The sequence below is a fragment of the Myotis brandtii genome, unplaced genomic scaffold, assembly GCF_000412655.1.
Source record: "Myotis brandtii unplaced genomic scaffold, ASM41265v1 scaffold381, whole genome shotgun sequence".
Taxonomy (NCBI): Eukaryota; Metazoa; Chordata; class Mammalia; order Chiroptera; family Vespertilionidae; genus Myotis; species Myotis brandtii.
The window spans coordinates 171,626-171,918 of NW_005364633.1; the positions used below are offsets into that span (position 1 = coordinate 171,626).

General features: G+C 66.6%; 1 protein-coding gene across 1 annotated transcript in view; it reads left to right on the forward strand.

The window, feature by feature from the left end:
* MFSD6 (major facilitator superfamily domain containing 6) overlaps positions 1 to 278 on the forward strand; it is a gene marked incomplete at its 3' end in the record, with an annotated part of 37,961 nt that extends 37,683 nt beyond the window's left edge. The window contains exon 8 of the mRNA XM_014544764.1: positions 268 to 278. Coding sequence (XP_014400250.1) covers positions 268 to 278 — 11 coding nt within the window. The remainder of the gene's footprint in view (positions 1 to 267) is intronic.
* Between the last annotated feature and the right edge of the window lie 15 nt (positions 279 to 293).

Below are 293 nucleotides of genomic sequence, written 5' to 3' on the forward strand. Positions count from 1 at the left end.
CTGACCGGGCTCGCTGGCCCCTGAAGGCCAACACAGCCCCCCTGTTCCGAGTGGAAATCTTCACTCGAGGGAAGTGGCGATGGCAGGCCCAGGACGCGGGCACAGCAGGATAAACAGCAGGCTGGCCGCGAGGGACCGTCCTCTCCTGTGCGCCTGGGTCTTCCCACGGCCACGTCTTTTGCCACCATCCCCTCCGCTACTACACACGTCTTGGTGGTGAGTGACATGCAGGGGAGGGTGCAAGGGCACAGGCAGGGCAGGGGGCAGAGGGTGGGGACAGGGCAGGGGCAGGG